At 40.2% G+C, this 22,215-nt stretch overlaps 1 protein-coding gene across 4 annotated transcripts in view; it reads right to left on the reverse strand.

Moving 5' to 3' along the window:
* ARHGEF7 (Rho guanine nucleotide exchange factor 7) overlaps positions 1-22,215 on the reverse strand; it is a 127,796-nt gene that overhangs the window by 62,264 nt on the left and 43,317 nt on the right. For all 4 annotated transcript variants that reach the window (XM_075525713.1, XM_075525690.1, XM_075525698.1 and 1 more), the window contains exons 3-5: positions 15,444-15,528; positions 11,935-12,065; positions 8,171-8,372 (exon numbers count right to left, since the gene is read on the reverse strand). In XM_075525713.1, the coding sequence (XP_075381828.1) occupies positions 8,171-8,372; positions 11,935-12,065; positions 15,444-15,528 (418 nt within the window). The remainder of the gene's footprint in view (positions 1-8,170; positions 8,373-11,934; positions 12,066-15,443; positions 15,529-22,215) is intronic.

The following is a 22,215-nucleotide window of genomic DNA, read 5'->3' on the forward strand; positions in this document are numbered from 1 at the left end:
GTCTCCAGTGCCAGGAGCACCGGGTAGGCCGGCTGGACCTGAGGCTTTAGCCAGAAGCCCATAAGGAGCAGCTCAAGCCCCAAGAGCACACATGTGGTATCTCTGAGGGGATTTTCTCTGTATTGCACTGCAACTCTCCTCAAAGAAGCTATTCTAAAAATAAAATATGGTCTTAAAACTGCCAAACATGGGCAAAACATTTCTCCTTACCATATTCAGAGATGACAGTAAAATCCTTTTGGTTAATATCCCCCGCTCACCCCCCCAAGTCAGCTATAAGTCGACAGACAGCACAAAAACGGTTAGCCGCGGCAGTTATTCAGCTGGGAACACTGATGCTCTCAGCCACCGGCCCTGCAGTACGTATGCGCTCTGCTATACAGTGAACTAATTCCAAATGACAGGACTCCTCCCATCCCCTTAAAACAAAACCATAAACCCAAGCAGATTTGTCATTAAACACTCAATGTGAAAGAAGCACCTAAAGTCACGTTGTATGTACAGCTACTCATTTATATATTTATATATAATGCTACTCATTTATGGAACAATTACAGCTTGTTTCTTTGTACTGAATGATGAAAATGATGTAGTTTACACAAACTCGGTAATCTGCTTTCATTCTCTGTGGAAGCCTCTTGATCATCCTAAAATTTATAGTGACTTTCACGTTCACTAAATACCTAAAGGTTTATTAATCATGTACCAAAAAGCATGAAAGGAGAAACCAGAGTTATTTAAGGAAAAAGGTAAATACTTGTCACTGAATTTTATCATAATACAGATGTGTGACCCTTGTTAATCTGGACAAAGCTGGCTGGTCATGGAAATCCGGCTCTTCTTCCAGCTACTTTGTTATCTAAAAGGGTGAAAAAAATACATCTCTTCCCCTAAGTTCTTCAGCAGCTTAGGAGAAGAAAAAAGTGGGAGATTTTTTGCTGAAATATATTGAGTCATTTATATTACCAGCTGTTCAGCTGATTGACTTATCCATCAGAGAGACATGATCAAATTCAGATTTAAAAACAAGACACAAAAAAGAATCACACATTCAAATCATTTTGCCTGAACAGCCATAATGAACATTCAGCTTTTAAAATGCAAAGGCCATTTCTATTGTAGAAACACAGAATTAGACACCGCAAATCAGTCCAGCTGTCTATCACGTCTGGTATTCTGCCTCCAAGCACTGCTTTGCTTCATAAGAAGGAATAAGAAAGTCTTGTTACAATTAGCTCATTGCACAATGCATTACACAGAAGAAAATCCTGATCTTGCACATAAGAAATCACTTTCTCAGCATAAACAAAAATAAGTGTTATTTATTATCCTTCATGAGAGAACGTTAGAGTACTTTTGCAAACATACAGCATAATTCATTAAACATTTCAAGCACGTGTCACCCCATTCAGCATACTGGGAACATACAAAGGTCTTACAGGTCCATTGGTCTATGAAGTCCATAGGTTTTGAAAACATTAGCAAAACTCTAGCACCCTGCCCACTGCAACATATAAGCTCTGTTTCTCAAAGCACCAGAAGAGTGACCTGAGCCAGACACCAAGTTTTCCCATATGGAAGATTCTTCCCTTCTCCCTATTTTTCTCCCAGTCCCAATGTAAGTCTGTTACATTAACACTGAAAGTACAACAAAAACATGCACAGCATACAATCAAATCCAAAGCACACAAGGATCTGCTCAAGTACTGGAAGAGCCCATATCCAGCTGATGATTGAAACCAAGAAGTAAGTTACCACTATCAGTTTCTTTCCTGATCAAAGCATTACATTCAACTGCACACAGCTACACTTGATAATTCTTTGAAGTGTCTAGTGACAAACCAGATAGAATTCACTTAACAGATCAGCTTTGGGTGGAGAGTGAGGTTGGCACAGGCTTCTTAACATTATTCTTCCAGCAAATACTTATTCTCAGTAGAACCAAAACAACTTAGAGGAGCTGCTTCTGTAACCTTTCCCTAAGTAGTACATAAGATGCCACGAACTCTCTAAAACGAAGTAAAGTTATCTTATCCTTTACAAACATCTACCTTTCTAAGGGATTGTAAAAGGATAATTTACCCAATCCTTCCCAATGTTTTCTTTCATTATGTTTTCATTTACATGGCAAGTATTTATTTTACTTGCCTTCAAATTACTTGTCATTCTCACATTCTCTCCTCTCTCTCTTCTGTCATGTCTCCAGTTTATGTCATACTCATTTTCATGCAACAGTCTACTTCACGCTACTCCACAAAGCACTCCTTCAGGACATACTTTGCTAAAGCATTTCAACCCTACTGCTGGCAAGAACATCACCATGTGTTTCTGTCATTATTACACTATGGTGTGTAATCTAGACACAAAGATCCGATTTGGGCTATTTCATCCTATAGTACAGGAGGAAAGATGTGCCAACTGGGACACCAAAAGCTATGTGGTCCCTATTAGTGAAGTGCTACAAGCAAGCTCTGTCTCTCTAAACTAACCAGTTCAAGTCCAACACCAGGAGGGCAGACCTAAACTTATTCCCAGTTCTCAAGATGGCTCAGGCATCAGTGCAACATGCTCCACACTGCAATGTGGATGTTCCCAACGCTTCTTCCCTAGTAGTATTCACTGGTCCCAACCTCTATTCTATTTATGACTGTAGAGTAACACTTGACAAGATAACAAAATACTCCTCCAAGTGTACGTGGTTGGGGAGAGGAAAACTAGCATTCTTGGTGTGTTTTTCTTTTTTTCTCTCTTTTTTTTTCCCCCCCAAAGATAAAAGTGCATCTGTCTTTCCCTCATGCACCACAGGATGGGAACAGCAGATACTCCACTCTTCCACTATACTCTGGCCTTTTTGCACACTGATTTTTTTTTTTTTTTTTTTTTAACAAGATCCAACCAGAAGAACCACTAACACCGTAATTTGCACTGGGCCTGATACTAACATAACTGTCAAGAAAGCATAACAGAAGAGAGGCTAGGATAGTAAAGACACATTAATTTCTGTGAAGAATTAGAATAAAGTTTGTGACATAGCAAATGTCATTTTTCAAAGCTATATTACCTTCTGCATAATCTCATGCCATTTAAATGGATTACACGTTGATAAAGCTCAGCAAATGACCACGTGATTTTTCTAAAATCTGATTAACATCTGACAGTAGCTAAGCAAGTGCATCCCATTCTGGCTAACCCCTATTCATCACAAGGGAACTCTCAAAACTAAGTCTCCAAATCTCCCTACTGTGAGAGACAGAAGCAGCAGTGTAAGAGATAAGACCTTCACCCCTCCGTGCTCTGTTTTATTAAAAAAAAAAAACCACAACACCACTCAGTAAGGCCACACTGTCAAATTTCTAACAAGTTTACACAGCATAAATCTTTTACCCTCTAGCATATGTAAAAGTACAGCAGGATGAAAATAAAGTCCTCATTTCAAAGTACTTCCTGACTAGTGATCAAAGAATATTAAAAAAAGGCAAGATGTTACAGGGTTTAAAAAGGGAAATGAAAACATGCATGGAGGGAGGGAGAGAGGGAGAGAGAAATGGACCATCTTTTTGATCCTTACAGTGTAGGCACATACCTGAAAAGAAACTACTCTTTCATTATTTTTTTCTCCAATTTGTAAGTTTCATCATAAGTACTACAATTTCAAACAAATCCTCGGGGGGGAGGGGGGTATGATATAACACACACTCAAAGGCAAAATAAAATAAATTTGGTTGAGATGGACAATGTATTTCCCCAAAATTTACAGAGTTGTCATGAAAACTAAATGCTGTGCTTTGCTCAATAATTTCTGTATCTTTCCTACAAACATTCATAGCTTGCCTCATACATGTATTGACCTTCTGTGCTAACACTAATCATTCACAGAATCATTAAGGTTGGAAAAGACCTCTAAGATCATCTAGTCCAACCGTCAGCCCAACACCTCCCTGCCTACTAGACCATGTCCCGAAGTGCCGTGTCTACACGTTTTTTGAACTCCTCCAGGGATGGTGACTCCACCACCTCTCTGGGCAGCCTGTTCCAATGCTTGACCACCCTTTCAGTAAAGAAATTTTTCCTGATATCCAATCTAAACCTCTCCTGATGCAACTTGAGGCCATTTCCTCCAGTCTTATTGCTAATTACTTGGGAGAAGAGACCGACACCCATTCTGGCATAGCTAAGCAAACAAGTTACAACATAGTTAAACATGGGCATAGCTTCACGATTTTTTAGCTACTCTGGGATACCTTATCATGTAACATGCTCTGCTTGTGCAATATATGTAATGTAGTTTCCTTTTCTTCTAAAATCTTTAAGAAAGCAATGTGGATAAAGGCAGTTCCCATTACTAAGCAGCACATAAAATTTAAGCATTCATTTCCTTCATGGCAACTCTTTCATACAGCCAGTATTCTGAATTCCCTTTCAGGAAAGACAACTACTGCTACATCATAATCTCAGATTATCCTGTATTTTTCAGCTTCTCCTTCTAGCTCTTTCTTCCTTTCCTTGAATATCTAACTTCAGAGCAACCATACAAGCTAAGACCACAAACATACCATTATCTGACATTAGATATTTAGATAAATGGATTTTTGTTCTAAATTAAAATATTCTCTAATGTCTGTGAATTTTGTGAGAATTAAAACAAAACACACACATAGAAAACTTCTTTCTTTTCTCCTGTTACCCAGTTTGCCAAAGCCAGGTTACAGCAGACTGAAGGCATTTATTTCATCAAACCATTTCCCACGAGCTCTCCAGATAACGCATCATCAAAAACAATAACACACAGCATTGCCTGTACAGAATTTCTAACTAGTTGCAGTATTTTCAGCCACATTTAAGAAGAAAGAAGGGTGGAGTCATACTGTCGATGCCAGAACATTTTACAGAGTATTTTGAAAACTGATTAGATATCCAGGATGAACATTTTGTTCGTAAAGAGACCTTAATCAAGAGCAAGTATTTCAACAATCCCATCCTGATCTTTTTAAAATCAATTCATTATAACACTGATAGAAAACATATTTTGAATTTAAGCTTGCAAGACAGCAAGTTCTACTAGCTGGTTTTAAAATACATCTGAAAAAGCAAAAAGCACTTTTGTGTTTTAACCTCATGCTCAAAGCATGAAGGCATTTAAAACATTTCTGAATTAAGAAAATCTTAAAGCGAGGTATATATAGTTGCCAGGAAGGCAAGAAAAACAGACAGTGAAAGACTATCAACTCAAGAAATGTCAACCAGTCTAGTGAAGACTAGCAAAAATGGGGAGGGGCACAGGAGTGCAACAGACACTGTCAACCCGTACATATAACCTAGATGAAACTTCTCATGAGCACCACCCAGAGCCATTCATGTAACTTCAGAGCTTTGTGGTGAATGGCACTACATTCCTGTTTCAACAAGGACAGCAGAACAAAGGAAGTCCAACCTCAGCACGCAGTGGCAATATGCTTTGCTACAGAAGGGAAGAGAATTATAAAAAAAGCCCTCTCTCTAGCACCTTCAACAATACCCACAAAACAGAAATCAGTTGATAATAGAAATGGTCATAACAAATTTCATGGAAACAACCAAGAAAAGGAAAAAAAAAAAAAACCGAGCAGCAAAACAAGAACAATGAACTTCAAGTAAGAAGAATTCAGTAAACTTAAAAATATGGGTAAAAAAAAAAAAGGATTCCCACTAGTGACAACATAAGGGGAAAAGGCTCACAAGAATGAAAAGTCCTTTAAAAATTAGGGGCATCTCAAAGGATGAGCAGGAAAAGTAGATGCAAATTGGCATGATCAAATATCACAAATACTACAGTGACCTCAAACACACAAAAAGAAGCAAAAGTAACTAGAAAAAGTCAGGTCACCAGTTGAAATAGAACACAGACATAAGGGTAGCAGCAACAAAACATTCCACAGTATACATACATCAAGGGAGAAAGCTGATCTGCAACTCAATAGGAAAGAAGAACTATTAACAGACATCAAGAAGCTCTGAATATGTCATGCTTCCTTCTACCACCCGCCCACCCTCATTATGAAAAGGTCAACTTCAGACAATTCAAACACATACCTACAAAGGCACAAAAGCAGGTTAAAACTAGTATTTTGATAAATTAAACAGTACCTGCTATGCTGATCTGGCATTAAGAGAACTAGCTACTTCCCTGTTTGAAACCACAGAGGACAAGTGAAGTTCCATAAAGTACTGGAAAAGGCCAAACACAGTAATTGTCTTTAAAAAGGAGGCTAGATTTGTCTTTAAAAAGGAGGCAGAGAAAGCTAGAGAGCGACAGGTCAGTCATTTTAACTTTGCAATAGTCAGTAGATGCACAGAAAACAAAAGCAATGAACTCAACTTCCTGAGAAAGAGAAAAGCACAGGCACATATTCCCTTCCACAGAAGCAACTGAGCATATGACAGAGTGCTCCAAGAACGCAAGAAGTCTCACAGAAGCCAGAAGGAGCAAGCCCTTGTAGCACAAGGGAACATACTATACAGCAGAGGGAAAAGAAGAGCTTAGCCGGAAACTTCCGATGGTGAGAAGGGAAAGTTAAACCAGGGACTGGAAGCAGTTCATCTCAGCCCCCAAGAATCGGACAGGGTTGCAAGGACTGGCAAGAATCCAACTGCACTTGGTACTAACCTTGGCCCCATAGCCTGTTGGCTTTCTTATTTAGGAGAGTTACTTCACCCAAGTGAAGTATTCTTAAACAACCAAGAACAACCTTAATCTCAGTTGCTGGCAACTTCTGTTTCTCATATGTTCACTGTTAAAAGCTACTTCCATTCTGGAGCCTAACCGCTGACACAGGTTCCAGTCTCAGGAGTCAGAAGAGATCAAAACTGATGAAATCCAAACAAGACCTCTGCAGCAATGTTTTAAATGGATAACAATGGGACAAGATAGTCATCATGGCTGAAAAAGAGACTGCTACAACACTACAAACAAGAAAAAACAGGCTTCAGGAATTGTTTTTCAGGATAAGCTGCATCTGAGAGATCTCTGAAGAACATTAAAGCTAAGTCTTACATCGTGACTATGCCTAAGAGGATCTAGTTGAAAATGATAATGAAGTTACCATTAAGACTAAGACTCCAGCATTCTGCAAAAACAGACTGTAGATAGCAAATTAAGGAAGAAAAATAAGAGGATGCAACTGGAGGAGAAAGATTAAGTTTAAAAATGGAGATTTACCCCCACAACTTCAGTTTGCAATCACGCATCTGTATGGCTGCCTAAAAAAAAAAAAAGTCATGCCAATGATTTTAGCATGGCCCAAAAGATGTGTGTTTTCATTGGAGCTGTGACAAGGGAAAGAGTGGTAAAGACCCTCAGAGTCCCTGGGTAGTTTTATCCTACCAGATTTACGCCCAATCTCTGAAAGCAAGCAGAGACAGGAAAGAAACCAAAAGAGAGAAGATGTCACCCACGTCAAGGTCCTGGTGGATTAAAAAGCAATGTTAGTTCTGATATTCAGTCATGAAGATAACATTTACAGAAGGCACTTTCACTGTATGAAGTTCAAAATAAAATTTCAGTGGAAGAGTGAAGCCTGTATAAAGAAAAGTTGAAGGCACATGAACAATAAAGAAAAATCACAAATATATTATCTTTCAAAAACTGTCTCTAACTTTTAGTAGGTTTCAGTGGAATTGGGGTTTTTTCCTGCATTTGTTTACTTCTAAGTAATGGGACATGTTTAGAGATTTTTTTGGTGTAGTTTGTTGCTAGTTGCGAGGGGGTGGGGGGGTTGTTTTCATTTGGGTTTTGGGTTTGTTGTTTTAAAAGAGATTTGCAGGAAATCTTTCACTATTTAAACCAAAAGCACCAATTCAAAGTATGTCAGAATCAGAGCCAGAATCCAGCATTCTAGGAATTCAGACCAAGGAAGTCAGAGCAGTCCAACTGTGACAGAGACAGACAGACAAGCAAACAGAATGGGTGAGTTTTCTGCATGCTTACTGTTAATTCAAAAGTCCTAGACCACTCTATATAGCGAATTGGGGTGGTGGAGTATGAGTTCCTGAGCATTAATGATTGCTGTGAATGAAGTTCAGTAAATACAGTCAAGCTTAAACAAAAAGCATTACAATTTTTAATGAATCAGCCAACTATCAACCTCTACCCAAAGCAAGAATTTGTGCAAATATGCTCTCCTTCAAAACTCACCATTTGATTTTATTTCTCGTACGTAGTTACTTGGAAACCATCCCGTTTTGCCATTTAGAGTTCCTTCCCACCAGCCTCCTTCTTCCACTCTTGTAACATGAATAATATCTCCTTTTGAAAAAGAAAGTTCATCTTCATTTGTCTGTTGAAAATTAAATTTTGCTCTCACCACCAACTGATGGTTGCTGTTATCTGTCATGTCCTAGTAAGGGAGAGTACAAAGAACAAAAAGATCACATTAGAGATTTAAACAATTATTCCATGAACAAAACAGAAGTATCCATAAAATGGTAATAGCCTCTCCTCCACACACAACACTCCTCACACATTTTTACTCTAAGCATTTGTAAGGGATGATTTGCCATTTCCAGTATATCTGTCATTTTTAATCTATGGATTTGTATCAGTCCAGGGAGTATACTGTCTTATTACAGGCCCTTCAAATCAGAAGGGGGTAACAGAGCTAAAATGAGAATCATTCTTACTCTCCCAAAAAAGTCAAATTCTATTTTCTGTATATAGTATAAATTGGAACTGCCTTTGGCAACTACGAAGAAACAACAGCTTTACATTAGAGAGCTTTTTCTAAAACTTTCCGGGCTGGGAGGAGGGTGGAACTGAGTTGGGTTTAATTTAATTCTGGATATAAATAGAGAGTTTGCAGCTTGAAACTTTTTTTTTCCCCTGTAACAGATCAGGTTGGAAGGTTCCACACCTGAATGTGCAAGTTTCCATGGTCTGCCAATGGAAAAGGACAGTGTCCTTCCACAAAACCTATGAAACAGTTATGCAATTTACCTTAAATAAGTACTCACAAATCATCTGCCTCGAGTTTAGCAAAGCTGCAAGTCTGCAGCATGTCAGACTTGCAGCTGTTCGTGTGTATGTGTGTGTATATATATATATATATATATATATGCTCATCCCCCATCACCAACGTGAAGGCAGATTATCGTTCTATCATAACAACTAGATGTTAATAGCTACTTCTTAGAAGTCTTTCAAATTAATGATGTTCAAATTCAGCATTTTGTTCTTGGATGTCAATTTTGAATATCTGCATCATTTAAGCATTTCATGAGAGTTAGGACAAACTTCTATGCTAAAAAAGCTAAATAATTGCACCGCTTTAAATAATCCAAATACAATCCACTGCAGTGGAGCTGAGAGAACAGGACTATAAATCATGTCTGTCTCTATCATAAATAGAGATGCCGGTCACAAGCGGTGTTCCCCAGGGCTCGGTGTTGGGGCCAGTTCTGTTTAACATCTTTATCAATGATCTGGACGAAGGGATCGAGTGCACTCTCAGTAAGTTTGCAGACGACACCAAGTTGTGTGGGAGTGTTGATCTGCTGGAGGGTAGGCAGGCTCTGCAGAGGGACCTGGACAGGCTGGATCGATGGGCTGGGGTGAATTGTATGAGGTTTAACAAGGCCAAGTGCAAGGTCCTGCACTTGGGCCACAGCAACCCCATGCAACGCTACAGGCTTGGGGAAGAGTGGCTGGAAAGCTGCCTGGCAGAGAAGGACCTGGGGGTGTTTGTTGACAGCCGCCTGAATATGAGCCAGCAGTGTGCCCAGGCGGCCAAGAAGGTCAATGGCATCCTGGCCTGTATCAAAAATAGCGTGGCCAGCAGGACTAGGGAAGTGATTGTGCCCCTGTACTCGGCACTGGTGAGGCTGCACCTCGAATACTGTGTTCAGTTTTGGGCCCCCCACTACAAGAGGGATATTGAGGTACTGGAGCGCGTACAGAGAAGGGCAACGAAGCTGGTGAAGGGTCTGGAGCAGAAGTCTTATGAGGAGCGGCTGAGGGAGCTGGGACTGTTTAGCCTGGAGAAAAGGAGGCTGAGGGGAGACCTCATCGCTCTCTACAACTACCTGAAAGGAGGTTGTAGAGAGGTGGGGGTCGGTCTCTTCTCCCAGGTAACAAGTGATAGGACAAGAGGAAATGGCCTCAAGTTGCGCCAGGGGAGGTTTAGACTGGATATTATTCTTCACCGAGAGGGTTATCTTCACCGAGAGGGTTATTTTTCTTCACCGAGAGGGTTATCAAGCATTGGAAGAGACTGCCCAGGGAAGTGGTTGAGTCGCCATCCCTGGAGGTATTTAAAGGACGTTTGGATGAGGTGCTTAGAGACATGGTGTAGTGGTGGTTTTTGGCAGTGTTAGGTTTATGGTTGGACTCGATGATCTTAAAGGTCTTTTCCAACCTATATGATTCTGTGATTCTGTAAATAACGATCAATACCTGTATTACTAAAAAAGTAACTTAGTGAGAAAACGTGTAAGCAGTCCTAGTCAGCTATCCAGGTAGCAGAATTTCACCTACATGTTGTCTATATAGTTGAGATTGTTAAAATATGTACTGTGTAACGTCACTGGGATCATATAATATGTCAGCTTAATTCATATCCACAGCAATCATGTTATTGTATCACAACTCAATTTAACAATCAGACTTTTAGTGTCTGCAAAACTGTAGGAAAATTAAGGCAAACACAAGTTTGAAAACATGCAGAAAGCCTCAAGATACTGCAAGTCATAATATTTGACAATTAAAATGGCACATTTTCAAACAAGTGCCTCTGCCTTAGTCCTCTGCTTGTACATCATGTGCTTTCATGCGCTATGACTGCTCAACAAGAGAAAAAGTTTTGCCTTAGTAAACGGTAAAAAGCCACCAAATAAGCACAACATTGCACAGTGACATCAACTACAGTCCCTTTGCTCTGCCAGGATGGCTTTCCAGTAGAGGAAACTGAGTACAAATTTGGTGAGAACAGTTCCAAACTGACCGCCTACAGCAGCAAAACCAAACTAAGAATTTCCCAGGTTTGGCCACTAGCTTTCTTTCCCTACTTCTTGCACTTCTCTGCCCCTTTGCAACTTTCTGCAGAGCTGCTCAGATCAAAGTGATAGCAATACTTAAAACTCTGATTACTTCAGTAATCCAGCTAACAGCTAGTCCCACAAACAGTTGCATCAGCAAAACTGAGTGGGTGGTGAACGGCAGAGTGGGAGCTGGAATTAGTGGCCTAGGGCAAGAACTTGCAAGGGCTCTGCTACCAGAGAAAAACACATCAAACCACACCTAAGAAAGCTTAAGCAGAGCACTGTGTTTAAAGTTTCACGTAGCAATCATCACACAGTTCAAGACAGCCTCCTTCAAGCATGGAAAAAGTAGTTTGCAGTAGGGATCTGAACCCTCCCTTGCAAACCTTTTAGTCACTAAAAGCACCTTTCATCGCAGTTAGTTTCAATACAGTACTCCATCCTGATTTTGGCTGTACTGTAAAACAACTGCCCATACCACTGATGCTAGCTGAAGGATTCACCTCAAAACATAACAGAAAACAGGAATTACTACCAATACTGTCAACATTAAAAGTTCCACCTTTGCTGAGGTTTGAATATCCTTCAATCAGCATCCCTAAACTCAAAGACATGGAGAAAATGAGATTTTTGCCTTTGAAAAAGCAAGTCCTTATACTGAAAAGAAATAAATGCAGTAAGATACTGCGTATGCAGACAATATGGAGTGGTATGTGAGGAAAAAAGATAATTAGAAATTCACAGAAAGCTGCATGTATTTTGGAACATCATAAGTAAAGCTGCAAGAATAGAATCTCACAGGCTTGAAATACAAAGGTGAAAGAGAGGAAACAGTTACTTTGCGACACTGTTGTTTGCTTATAAATCTTGTCAAAGGGAGGGGAGGGAAATTACACCACAGCATGTTTCATTTCTTCTAGAACTTACCAAACTCCGATACTGTCCCTGAAAGAGTTTTGAAGTTCTACTGTGTAAAGACTGGGATCCCAGAGAATCAAAAGACTTTATCCGATGAGATGAGGGACGTGCGCATACAGAGTCACTGCCCAGCCCTATGTCTGTAGGAGGGGGAAAAAAAAGTAAATATTAGAATTTGAGAAATCTGCATATAACTTCTGCTTACTTCTGTAAAACTCACGTGCTTAAAGCAGATTCGATGTATCTGTAGTTGCTCAATAATTCAAGATTTAAAAAATTATCATAATAAATGATCTGAAATCCTGAAATACTGGCAGTTTCTTCCTCACACAGACAGGAAAACAATTTGAGCTGTTTAGGAAGAAGAGGGTTAGGGTTTTATTTCTCCATTCCTACTCAGTACCAGTCTATTTAAAGGTAATTAACCAGCATCATTTTAGCTAGTGGCCAAGAATTTCGAATGCATAAAACTTGCTTGAAGTAAAGCCAGCCACATCTGTTTCTTAGCTCTTCCCCACCACCACCACCATCTCATTCTCAATTAAAACATTCCTTCCACTGTCTTTTTTTCCTACGTTCCTTTGTCTCATCCCTTTTTTGCCAACTAAGCTATTTCTTCTTCTTCGGAGGGAGGGGGAGGGATAGGAGGAATAGAAGGGAAGAAAGCTGCTTGCTCGAGAAAACAACACCCCCCCCTCCAACCTTTCCCCTCTTTCATTTGTCTGAAGCACACCCATTTGAGATGTTCATCTGAAGGGCAGCATTACATGTTGTCAGGGTGCCACCGGGGTCCCTGTGGGCTGGGAGGCATCGAGGGGTTGGCAGGGCAGGGCTCATCCCACCACTCCAGCCAGGAGCAGGGTAGCTGGGGCACCAGGCAGCCCCAGCCCCGCGCATCGGGCTCCTCACTGGGGATGGGGTGTCGGCCCACCCACGGGTGGGGTGTCCTCATGCAGATTAGCAGGCCACAGCCAGACAGAGGCTGGGCTGCACTGAAAGCGGCTATTAAGGGCCAGGGTCAGTGCTGGATGTGGTCTCCCGCAGCACTGCTGGAAGCCTTCTCCCAGCATTACTGTGGGATGGGGGTTGCTCCTGGCTGCAGCAGCTCCCCCAGCCCTCACAGCCAAACCCCCGGGGGGGGGAATGCTCCCAGGGACCTTGCACAGGTGATGTGTGACAGCAGATGGACACTGCTCCTTTGCACGAGTATGGCAAGTCATCCCTTTTCCTCATGTTTTCCCACATACAAGGAAATCATTCAGTGAGCATCTGAGCTTCAAGGAGCCTCAAAAGCAATGCACTATTTTCTGACTACACAACTACACGAGCATCCCAACTGCTCTCCTGGTTTTTATGCCTCTGTTACTCTCTTTCCTAGCAGTTTTCTTTGCCTCCAAAACTCTACCTCCATCAGAGGTACACACACACAACTACAGTCTCTCAGTTAGTTTCAGACTAAAGCAGACAACGATTATGCAATCCTAGTTATTTTTGGTCAAAGGGAAATACATATACAGGTGCAGTTCCACAAGGAGACCAGTGAACAAAGCGTATCTGCTGTTCCACATCAAACCTGAAGGGAGAATTCAATTCATCTTAACTGGAAAGCCTTTCAACTTCAGCATGTCATCTAATAGCAGCCAAGATGCAGGAGGAGGAAAAGGGTTTTAGATGGACAATGAGCACAGAAGAAAAGTATTGACAAAGGATGCTCCAAGACCACAGCAACTGAGCAGAGAACACCTTCCTCAGGTGCACCATCTTAAATACTCTTTGTCAACCTTCAAAAGTCATTATCCTTCAAAAAAACCTACAAATACACACAACCTAGTCAAGTAGTGCAATAGTAGAATTATTCATATTGAGTTGCATATTTGGTATGGATAGTATTGTTACACATTGAAGTCATAAAAGACCTCACACTTTATGAGCCTGCCTTCCTAAAAGCATTTGAAGGCCATTGTATAAACACTGGTGATTATAGTCCATTACAGAAAGAACATACATCTTTGTTTTCACAGACTGCCGGGAGAGAAATGGAACTAGATCATGGGCTTCATTTGTAAATCATAACTTTATGGCTAATTCTAATGCTCCCAAAAACTTGAAAGTTGCCATAACCATCAGTAACTAATAGAACTTAAGGCTTTTAAGTAACCTGAAGCATCTCCATGTCCAGTTTGCTGTGTTTCCTATCTCCAGTCAAGTAGAACAGACACACCACCAAATCCAGCACTATACCTTGACACAGTTCACCTAGGAAAACAGGATCAGGTTTATTCATGGCAGTGTGTTCCAGCCTCTGGGCAACCCGAAAACACACTGCCTACAAATTGTTTAAGTGTGGTCTGATTACCGAAATCTTCTAGTTCACAACAGCAGATCTAATACACCAACACAAGAGCACCTTCTGAGGCTTGAATTAGAAACTGGATGTGTCTCAGCTGAAAAGAAGGAAAGTTATTACAAACAAACCACATGCAAATTGCAAGTATTTTTACCAATAATATCTGAATACTTTTAAATGAATTTGAACTTTTGATAGACTTAAAAGGCTTGCAGACCCCACGTATCTACTAAAGTTTCCATTAAAATACCAAATCAACATGTTCAATGAATTCCTCAATGGGAGTACTGTCAGAAAAGAACTCAACTCTGCTGCTGAAAACTCAAGAATCTTGACTGGCAACAGAATGTGCATGTTTGACAAATATTAATTTGGTAGATTTCACAGAAGCTTCACACTTCTATCCATCCATCCAAAGATTTCCAGGGTTTGTAACACCCTTTCTTCTTCTCCATCATTACCTCAACTTCCTTATACCAGTTCCTCTCCCCTTATCTGTCTACAAACAGCAACTGGTACCTTGATCCTACCCCTCCTGAACTTAAAGAATTTGATGGAGTGTGAACATGTGTATACCTGAAATTCTTGCAGACCCAAATGGGGATCTGGGTCTACAAAGCACCGACACCTCTCACCTGTGTGCTATTTCTACAGTTCTCTCTTCCCCCCCCGAAGAACTTGAGGTAGGTGGTTTGTAACTTCTAGCCGCTACCTAAATGAAACGTGTGGATTAAGGGATCAGTGATGTTGGCTATCCTTTAGTTACTGTCAAGAAAGGATGGTGCTGGGGAATGGGGGGCCAACATGACAAAAACATTGACAAAAGTGTTCAAACATGGGAATGACAGAGTGGGGCAAAAGTCAACTTGTATTTCAAACTGAAAAAAAAGGGGGGGGGCAGGGGGAAGGAAGGAGATGGGGCCTTTTTCTAAGAATTCTTGACAGCTAAAAGGCTCAGCCTTAGCTCCACTACACAGCTTCCTTCTGCAGAAGAGGAGACAAGAGAATCTAGTGAGGCCACTGCCAAAGTTGTAACAAACCGCAACAAAGAAACTTCTAAAACAATACACATGTTCATTTTATGGTGAGTATAGCAACAGGTATAAATATACGTTGATATAAGTTGAAGGTAAGGTAAACAAACACCAAGACAGAGTACGAGTCTACTTACCTGCAGTCACCTTATTTAAAGCCACAAGAGAGCTGAGAACTTTGCTGAAATTCTGTCCCTGATACAGGTCATTTGCATCAAAAGTCTGAAAACAAGAGGACATACAGTAAGCCGTAGAAACAAACCTTTAAACTAAGTGTTTCCATGCCATCATGCAAACCATGACTGCAGAAGCTATTGCCTGATCCAGGTGTCAGTCTTTCAGTGTACCATGGACTTTCAGTTTCATGGACCAGCTAAAAAAAAAAAAAAAAAAAAAAAAAACCACCCACCAAACCCAAAACAAACACCACCACAACTCATTTTTAAATATAGAATACAGAAACAGCTGCATTTGAGAAAAAAAAAATTAAGAACATAAGCTAAAAATACCAAGTTACAGGGTACCATTACTCTTGGCATACTTTTCTTTTTCTGTAGCAGCTCACAGGCACTGTACCCGATTGTTCATAAAATACTTTTAAAACTACTACAAATACTTAAAAAAGTACTACAACAATGTACATGCTCTCTCTTTATTCTACACGACCCAGAGGAAGGCAGCATTCCTGAAAATTAATGAATTTCATGAAGAGTGAAGTTGCTGGATAGGTTAGATGGAGAATGAGGTTTGGGAAGGGGAGGGATGAAAGCTAGGGGTTATTTTATTTTTATTTTTTAACTGTGGGAAAGAGATTCCAATCTCAAACTACCTTGTAGAAAACACTCCAGTAACTTTCAAGTGCTTGGTGATGACATCAAACATCTGGATTTTCAGGGGGAAAAGAGGAGATTAAAAAAAAAAAAAAAAAAAGAGAGACCCATAATATTTGCCTGAGGTAATGGAAACACTCATTCAAAGTCTCATGAAAATAGCTCTTATAATAGATTCTGCATAAGTTGAAAGGAGTCACAGTATTCCCTTGTGCAAGACTAGAAAGAGGACAATAAAAGACAGCTATTACAGTTGTTCCAACTGATTTAAGAAACAGAAAGAGATTCAGTTTCCCATAGTGTAGCTGCTTTTATCTAAAAAGTCAACAAAAAACTGTTTATTTTCCCGATAACAGACCCATCCCACAGGCCCTATCAGAAAGTCTGTACCCCAGAAAGCAACCTTCAGAGGCAGGAGAGGAAAAACCCATATCCCCAGGGGAGAACAGAGGAAGGGACAAAGGAAGGCTGGGAGGAGAAACAGGGAGGCTGGTTAAACCCAAGAGAAGTGAAAATTTTCATGAAAGCTACCTAAAGTAACCACAGAAGGGACTGCAAGACCAGTTGTGACTGGTTATGTGATCTACTAACAAAAGTAGAGCAGATTTGGGAAACATTTAATGACAGTATTATGCAGTAAGAAAAAAAAAAATCTCCCAAAGCATTCACAGTATTTGAGGTACTTGCATATGTTAATATGCACATTTTTCCCCCCCTCAGACTGAGGATCATCTCTGGTCCCAGCAAGCAGCAGTTCTACCTCGGCTGTACAGGTGCTGACATCCCTCAAGCTCAGGTAGCGTGTATACAGCTCAGAAGAGCAATGCCACAAAACAGATGCAAAATCAAACAGAGGCAAACACTAATACACTCCAAGCAGTTATCACTCACATAAAATAAATCAACTAAACTATTTCACCAAGTCTCACTGGGCTACAGAAAATTTAACTACTACTCGTAATTATTTGAAGCTGTAAGGAGAGGGACCAGAGAACTGCCTAGTTGTGAATTTTGTAGGGTTTTTCCTGAAACATGAAGAAGTATTTAAAAACTATATGCACAACAAAAGACATTAAACACACAAGAAATTATCTGATTTTACACAAAGACACTAAAGATACGTTAAGTTTTACTAATAGCATAATTTATAATAGAGATGAGAAAAGATACCAATAAGGTGACAGCAGAATACATAAAAGCAAAACTAGACTGGAGATAGCTTAAGCACTGCTCAAATTAGGGGAAAAAAAAAATCCATAAATTAAGCAGTTAGGAACAAGAAAGCATCAGGAGTGTAAAAATTTCCTTGTTATCTATATGCTTATTGTGGTAGCCTTTAAACAAGCAAATGAAAAGTATGAACAGAATCACAAAAAAAATGGCTCTGATCCCAAAAAAAGGAAATACCAGAGATGCGGCGGGCGCTTGTACAGACACCAGAACTGGATCAGAAAGGTATTACAGGGGAGAGAAAGAACTATTAAAAAAAGGAGTGTTTAAGAAAAAGGTTAGAAAATATATCTTAAGCTTACAAAAATTAAAAAAATTCTAAATCCACTTTAAGCTCACCTTCATTCTGGATTCTGCTAGAGCCAAGAGCTCTCCAAAGTCAGGCTAACTGGAGAACAACAGGATGCGAGGAAGCCTCGTTTCCTGCTAAGCTGAGACTATAGGGGATACCAAGAATGATTTGACTGAATCATCCCAACACGTATAGTGCCATAAAAAAGCCTGTATCCAGGACATGCATCCAGTCTGCTACTTCACAGGAAACAACACAATGGGAGGATACGAGAAACGTTTGCTTCCTTGTGATTTTACATAAAGCAATTCTGACAGGAAGCCACCCCCAGCACGCTCATGGCCAGTATGGTCATTAGTAACATTTGATAGAGGGGGAGGGGGACATGACACCCTCCAGAGAGATTTTCTGCTAAACTTAACAAATTTTTAAGAATAAACTAACCTACAGAGATAAAAAGTGAGGGAAAAAAGCTTAGGTGCTCTAAAGTTTTGAGGCAAATTCAGCATCTTTCTCACATTCTTCTGTTCTCTCCTGGATTTCAACACCTGACACATCAATATCCCAGGCAGATACTGTATTCTAGGAGCAGACCAGACCAAACTGGCTAATAAAAGGGGTCTTATGTGATCTATAACACTACACATACACTCAAGAGCATGCTGGCCCTTTCAGTCGCAGGACACTGACTGCCAAAGCCTGCTGATGGCCTACCCTGACCCACAGATTCTGGCTTCCCTTTCCACACCCTCCACCAATTCCCAACGTACAAGCCTGGCTTTCCATAACTATGCCTGCATCTTTTGTCCCTAGGATTTCCACTGGCTGCAAACTTTATTGATAACAATTTTATGACCTCTTCCAGGTCATTAATGGAATGTTAACATGGTCGAGTACCAATGGCAGCAAATCCTCTTAGCAAGGTGTACATTGGATGGTCATTCCACATTTGTAATTGTATTAAAGCCTATCAATTAGCCAGTTTTTAAATTCATTTCATATGAGCCATATTGATTTTTCCATCACTGACATTTCTTAAACACCAAATGAAATGCCTTAGAGATCCATTTCATCCACATACTGGTTGTTCAACTATGAAATCCATCCTCTCATTTTAAAATATGACTGACCTCTGCATGCACCTGTTTTAACTCCATCATATTCAAAATGGCCATGGTAATACATTCCGGTCATTTAAAGTCATCTAAACCACTAACCCTGAGCAGATGGAGACTTCTGTTCAAACGGTGTTTACGAACTAATAGCAATAAAGAAATAAAACTAACATAGCAATGCTCATCCCTCATATTCCTGCAAAACCAGTACCTACTGAAACTGGAAAAACATTAACTGAAGAATTAGCGAAAGGAAATGGAAATTAGAAAATAAGGTTGAGAATATACCTGGTGAGGGCAGACTAAGGCATACAGTAAGCCTGCAGCAGCATTCTTTTCTTCCAATCAGTCAGTTTCAAGGCCTCAGGTATCCTTTATACGATTTTAGTCCCCCCTTCTAGCCCATTAAGTCAGAAGCCAGTTATGGAGGAAATATTTTTAAATTAAGGTCTTTTTCCTGATAAGGCAAGGTCTACAACTGGAGACAGGAAAAAAAAAAAAAAAAATCAGGGGTGGTTTAGCCAAGCTTCCAGACACACACTTTTTCTTCAAATGTGTCTTCTACCAATCTTAACTTGCTTGTATTCTTAAACCACCAGAGCATCAGTAAGGCTGTACCCAACAGTCACAGTAAGAAAAAGTTCATATACTGGTTAAGAGTAAAATAGAAAGGTTTTTCTTAGCAAGTATTTCCTTGCTAGACTAGTGCCTTGAATATACACAGGTACAGTATTCCAAGCAAATATTAACATTTTAAGCATCTCTCTGACAAAAATAGATGGCAGCTTTCTTTACAGCACTGCACCATAAACTGCAGCAGCTGAGGAGCTGACTTAGGAGCAGCCCAGATATCTGTGCAGCACAGATAGGGCTACCGCTGCTAACCTTGCCTGCCAGCCCCAAAATAAGCTGTAACCCCTAGGCTGTGTGTACTAAACTGGCAGGACACTTTCCAGCTCAGCTTGGTGGCCTCGGGCCCCTAGCGCAAAAGATTACGAGAACATTGGCTTGCTCACCCGGAGGAAATGAAAGGAAATGAGGAGGGCAGCTTGGCAAAGCGCAGCATGACCACATACAACGTGTCGCTCCACCTGTTCCTAGTGCACAGGCTGCAGCATTTTTGGTCATGGGAGCATGAACAAACAAGTGGTAGGGGAAAAAAAAAAAGCAACTCACAGTTAGAAACGGGTGACCTTCTTGAAAAACATTAAGAACTCCAACACCTCGCTTCGTTGTGCCACCACCCCCAGCGCGTTTCTACCCCTAGAGCAGCTGGCAAGGGGAAGCCACAGAGGCCATCCACAGTCCACCTTCCCATGATGACACCTAATACACCCAAGCTGGAAAAAAGATCACGTAGGTAAGCCTACATGCAAAGCACATATTTCTTCATTTATTCTCACATTAGGTCAGCTGTAAGTGGAGCCGAGTCTCATTCAGCTATTATGCAGCAGCTGTTCCTCGAGCCATGAATTATCATCTGAAAGCTGCAGCAGTAAAAGGAGAGATAAGAAAAGCAGGGAACTATGACAACCAAGGGGGGGGGGGGGGGGGGAGGGGAGAAGAAGGGATGATTACAAGTGTTCTGGAAATCTCTATGAAGCATAACGTTGCCGAAATCTAGTATGCACAGCACAAGGGAGAGCTAAAAAAAATTAAGTTCTGTTTCAAAAATTAAGGAGTAAGACAAGAGAAAAAGTTTGAAAATAACTGGGAGAACAGACCTGCAGTGCAGGATTTCTGTGTGATTTGGTACCAGCTCACAAGAGAAATTAAAACTCAGTGGTAAAGAATATAAAAAAACTTAAGAGCAGCTCTGGACTAAATTTTACTAGTCATATAAACCTGTTCCTCAAAAGTACAAACTTTTGTTTGTACTAAATTGTACTAAAAACACCACATCACCTAGAAAGCTTTATTTAGTTCCTACAACTAGTAATACTTTGAAGACCTAACATCTTATCTACAAAAGCAGGCACAACCAGCAATAACAATGTATACGGAAGTTTGTACTGTCTGTGTGCACATCTGTGTGTGCGTGCATGTATCCAAATACACATTTATGACACAAATCCGAAGAGGACAAAGGTTAAAAAAACCCCTTGTTTTAAAGTCCCTGAAGATGTACTAAAGCTTTCCAGCTCCAAGAATTTTTTGCCCAAACCAGCTGCATTAATGCACTAATGATTCTGCAGAGCGTTAATTTCAAATATTACATAATATTTTACCTAAGCTACTGCTTCAAAAGTCAACTCTAAACATTGCCAAAACGAAACATATACAATTTATTTTTCACCAACCCCAGCAAAAAGGGCATGAAAAAAAATCTACACAAAGAAATACTAAGTTCCTTCTTGGAGATGAACTGTACAATTTCCGAAGCTTTCCAAATCTGTCTGGTTTTAGAATGTGACACAGCAAGTTAGTATCCTCAAATGATTTCTTTAGTAAGAAGGTCATAGAATTTGCTATTTTTAACCATAAACTTCTAGTAGTAGCAAACCAAGACATAATTTAAAAAACTGAAATACAAAGGTTAGCACTGCCTACATTTGTATAAGCACATAAGAAAACGTAAGCCTGTTCCAAATTTCTACCTGCACAGCAAAACAAGAACTACATCTCTCACACCTTCACCCTAAATCGCTTTCAAATTGCTTTGTAGGTTTTGAATCTTATAGATGATACCACAGAGTGATAATCTCAGCTGCCACTGAAAGAGACAGATTTAGTGGCATACAGTATTAATACATGATTGAGTACTAAAGCTTAAGGAAGCTCACACTCCTGGAACTACAGGCAAAAATAAAAAGTTGTTGGAATGAAATTACCGAAGATCAAATTTGATCACGACACTGAAGTTGAGATGCCTTAGTACTTGCCAACACAACAGGTTACACCTACTTGTTTAGCCAAAACAAAGCAATTGCATAAGCACCTTGTAGTGCCAATGAAGAAAGGCACCTCAACAGGGAAACTTGGCCAGAAACATACCCCGAGGAAGATTCAGCCCAGTAAAACTCACCTCTCTTTCTGATATACACAGACAAGAACTATGTAAACTACTCTCCTAAAATAAATCAGGAAACACAGCTGTGGAAATCCAGGCCAAAATGCATGGGGAATACTGTGTATGAGTAAGAAGACACACAGGACCGAGAGAAAACCCACAAAGTACATGCTTAGAAATAAATAGACAGCTCTGCTATGAAGCAGAGTAAGCACTCAGTGATAAAAAAAGTAAAAATTAATTTTTGGCTAATAAGTGCACAAGCCATCACAGACTGCCAGAGCATCTGATAAACAAGGACATGGTTGAGTAGTCATACGTTCTGGGGAAAACCACAAGTGAAAGGTGAAGGATATCCTACTGAACTATAATTAGCTTTTCTTTCTAAAAATAAGAACTGAAAACTCCACCTTATCCTTCTCCTAACAGTCC

The sequence above is a fragment of the Mycteria americana genome, chromosome 1 (assembly GCF_035582795.1).
Source record: "Mycteria americana isolate JAX WOST 10 ecotype Jacksonville Zoo and Gardens chromosome 1, USCA_MyAme_1.0, whole genome shotgun sequence".
Taxonomy (NCBI): Eukaryota; Metazoa; Chordata; class Aves; order Ciconiiformes; family Ciconiidae; genus Mycteria; species Mycteria americana.